The sequence below is a fragment of the Otolemur garnettii genome, unplaced genomic scaffold (assembly GCF_000181295.1).
Source record: "Otolemur garnettii isolate 467f Iridium unplaced genomic scaffold, OtoGar3 scaffold00205, whole genome shotgun sequence".
Lineage (NCBI taxonomy): Eukaryota > Metazoa > Chordata > Mammalia > Primates > Galagidae > Otolemur > Otolemur garnettii.
Window position 1 is genome coordinate 1,418,444 of NW_003852600.1, and position 1,669 is coordinate 1,420,112.

The window sequence follows — 1,669 nt, forward strand, 5'->3', positions numbered from 1 at the left end:
ACATCCCAGCAGAAATGTAGGCACAGGGACTATACCAGGTGAGGTTTCTGACACCCTGATGCTCACCCTCACCCTAGCTAAAGCTGGTTCAGTTAAGGGCTGCGTGCAATGTGCAGAGATTGGGAAGACCCTACCAGCGCCAGGAGGCAAGGCCCTCCTCTGTGCCACCCGATGCATGCTCAGCCTCACTTGGGTGCAAAGTCACAAATTCACAAAATGCTAGAGCTGGATGGGCCACTCCAGACACATCACTTCACGGTTGAAAATGTGGCAGCCACAGAGGCGAAGCAACTTGAAAAGGGAGGGTGTGGTGGGCAGCAGGGCCAGGGCAGGGCCAGCGACAGAGTGAGGCTGAGCCTCACACAGCAGGCCTGCAATGGATGACTGCCCAGACTCTACCGGGGTGAGAGACGGTGCAAAGCCAAGCCCCTCAGAGCCCTGAATGAAAGTGCTGGAAGCAAAAGCAGCAGAAAACAGGAAACCCTGTGCCTACTCGGCCTTCCTCTGAGGGGGCTCGTCTGCCTGCCTCTCTCTGTCTCTCTGTCTCTGCCTCTCTCTGTCTCTCTGTCTCTGCCTCTCTCTCTCTCTGTCTCTCTGTCTGTCTCTCTCTTGCTCCCTGCCACACACACACAGTTTTGGTGGATAGAAATTTCTTGTTATACAGAAACAAGAATCCACCTCTTCAGACAGAAACCTCCTCAGAGCACAGTTCTCAGTCCAGGTCTCTGCATGATGCCTGGGAAAGCGGCTTATTTTCCAGAACGACAGGCGGTTCAGAAATCAGAAGGTCGTCCTCCCCAAAGGAAGCATTCTGCTCCGTGTTCACGAAGTTGGGGATGTCGAACGTCATGAGCCTGTTCAGCTCCTCCTCTGGCCGCCCGCTGCCTCTGACAGCTTCCTGGAGCTGGACGTCACTGTCCAGGCTTGTGGTCTGGTGACAGGCTTTGGCCCTGTCCACGTGTCCCACTTCATTGATGTAGCAGTGAAAGAGAGACCTGGACTCCTCGTTGCCCTGGCAGGAAAATGCCTTATCTGGCTCCAGAGGTCTTCCAAAGTCCGACACAAAGCTGTTCATTCGGAATCTCTTCTCCGAAGACTCTGCGTTGCTGTAAAGGGAAGAAGAGAAGAGGTTTACTGGCGGCTGCTCACCCGCCCAGAGGGCACCGGGCAGCTCCCCCGGCGAGTCTGTGCAAGGGCATGGGACAGGCAGGGAGTGAGGGCATCACGCCCCAAACATCCACAAATAACCCAAGATAAAAGCCTCCAGACAGGGCCCCTGGAGCATCCTGGGAACAGACTCTGCTGTCAAATCCCCCACCGTTCTGCAGCTACACCAGCAGTTCCCGAGGGGCTCCTGGGTCACGGGCATCAGAATCACCCAAGGCGCTTCTCAGAAAGCAGAGTTCTGGGCAGCAGATGCTCAGAGCTCAGAAGGCAGCCTCAGTCATCTGCATAAAGATTCACAGAATCTCCAAGGCCACTGCTCACACTGAGGTCTAGAACCCCCAGACACATCATGCCAGCCTGAAAACACCACCACCTCAGAGGGGCGTCAACTACCTGTCAAGGGCTCCCACAGCTGTGAGCCTTCCCCGTCCTCAAAACTGACCAGTGAGGTCACTCAGAGCAAGAGTTGTGCCCATTTTACAAATCTGTAAACTGAAGCAAG

At 55.2% G+C, this 1,669-nt stretch overlaps 1 protein-coding gene across 2 annotated transcripts in view; it reads right to left on the minus strand.

The window, feature by feature from the left end:
* Positions 1 to 561: 561 nt before the first annotated feature.
* Positions 562 to 1,669, minus strand: part of MRAP2 (melanocortin 2 receptor accessory protein 2) — a 28,643-nt gene continuing 27,535 nt past the window's right edge. Inside the window, exon 4 of one of the 2 annotated variants that reach the window (XM_003801295.1) lies at positions 562 to 1,106. In XM_003801295.1, coding sequence (XP_003801343.1) covers positions 713 to 1,106 — 394 coding nt within the window. In that variant the 3' untranslated portion in view covers positions 562 to 712. The remainder of the gene's footprint in view (positions 1,107 to 1,669) is intronic. The other variant, XM_023507785.1, reaches the window with a different exon arrangement.